The sequence below is a fragment of the Seriola lalandi genome, unplaced genomic scaffold (assembly GCF_002814215.2).
Source record: "Seriola lalandi dorsalis isolate HSWRI2012SDOR001 ecotype SW California unplaced genomic scaffold, Sedor1 jcf7180002055009, whole genome shotgun sequence".
Classification (NCBI taxonomy): domain Eukaryota; kingdom Metazoa; phylum Chordata; class Actinopteri; order Carangiformes; family Carangidae; genus Seriola; species Seriola lalandi.
The window spans coordinates 463,500-464,571 of NW_019525552.1; the positions used below are offsets into that span (position 1 = coordinate 463,500).

Below are 1,072 nucleotides of genomic sequence, written 5' to 3' on the forward strand. Positions count from 1 at the left end.
GTCCGAACAGTGGAACCAGAACCAGTCAGCAGGTTGTTCTCTGTAACGTGACTGAACTGAATGTCTCTGTCTGTCAGACGAAGTCGTCCTCAAGTTTGAGAGGGCGAAGGTCAGAGCGAGGAACGTCGCCTACGACACACTTCCTGTTGTTATCCATGGCAACGGACCAACCAAGGTAAACCTCCCACTACCAGAACCTGTGTGTGTGTGTGTGTGTGTGTGTGTGTGTGTGTGTTAGCGTGAGCTAAAGGTTCTGGTGTTCTGTCTCTGCAGCTGCAGTTGAATTACCTGGGTAACTACGTCCCCACAGCCTGGACCTATGAGAACGGATGTGGGATCTGCGACGACGACCTGCTGTTCTTCAGTGACGTACCTGTAAACACACTCACCTGATGGTTCTGACATCATGGCCCGTGTGCGGTTTGTGTCTGTCTCACCGGGATGTTTCCTGTGTTCGCAGGACGAGGAGCTGCCTCTGGTCTACGTCGCAGTGTTTATCGAACGTGCGACTCCCTTCATGGACGAGTTCCTGCACCGACTGACCACGCTCAACTACCCCACGGCGAGGATCCGCCTCTTCATCCACAACAACGTACGGCACAGAACCGACCACATGGTTGCAGAGCAGACACCTCCTCTGACCGGTTCTGACCTGTCATGATTTTCCTCCGATCCAGGTCGTGTACCACGAACGTCACATCCAGAAGTTCTGGGAGCGCCACAGGTCTCTGTTCCCCGACGCCCTGCTGGTCGGCCCAGAGGAGAACCTGCAGGAGGGCAAGGCCAGAACCATGGCTGTGTGAGTGGAGAACCAAGAGAACCTCTGAAGGCATTGCAACATTCAGACCCTGTAGAACGGTCATGTAGAAACCCGCAGGGAGTCAGAGATGAAAATAATCGAAGCTATTACTCTAGATATTTATAGGTTTGTAGAAAATGAACCAATTAAATGGCCGGATTGTTTCCTGGACTGTTGCTGACTCGGCTCAGTGTGGTTCCAAATATCAGACATCAAAGGGTCCGGTTCCATGTGTGTTTCCCTTTTTCCACCTTTATAACACTGAAACACAAA

General features: G+C 51.9%; 1 protein-coding gene across 1 annotated transcript in view; it reads left to right on the forward strand.

The window, feature by feature from the left end:
* Positions 1-61: 61 nt before the first annotated feature.
* The window catches only part of LOC111647837 (multifunctional procollagen lysine hydroxylase and glycosyltransferase LH3-like), a gene marked incomplete at its 5' end in the record, with an annotated part of 11,144 nt that continues 10,133 nt past the window's right edge, over positions 62-1,072 (forward strand). The window contains 4 exons of the mRNA XM_087171562.1: positions 62-175; positions 274-375; positions 461-592; positions 678-802. Of these exons, the coding sequence (XP_087027688.1) occupies positions 62-175; positions 274-375; positions 461-592; positions 678-802 (473 nt within the window). The remainder of the gene's footprint in view (positions 176-273; positions 376-460; positions 593-677; positions 803-1,072) is intronic.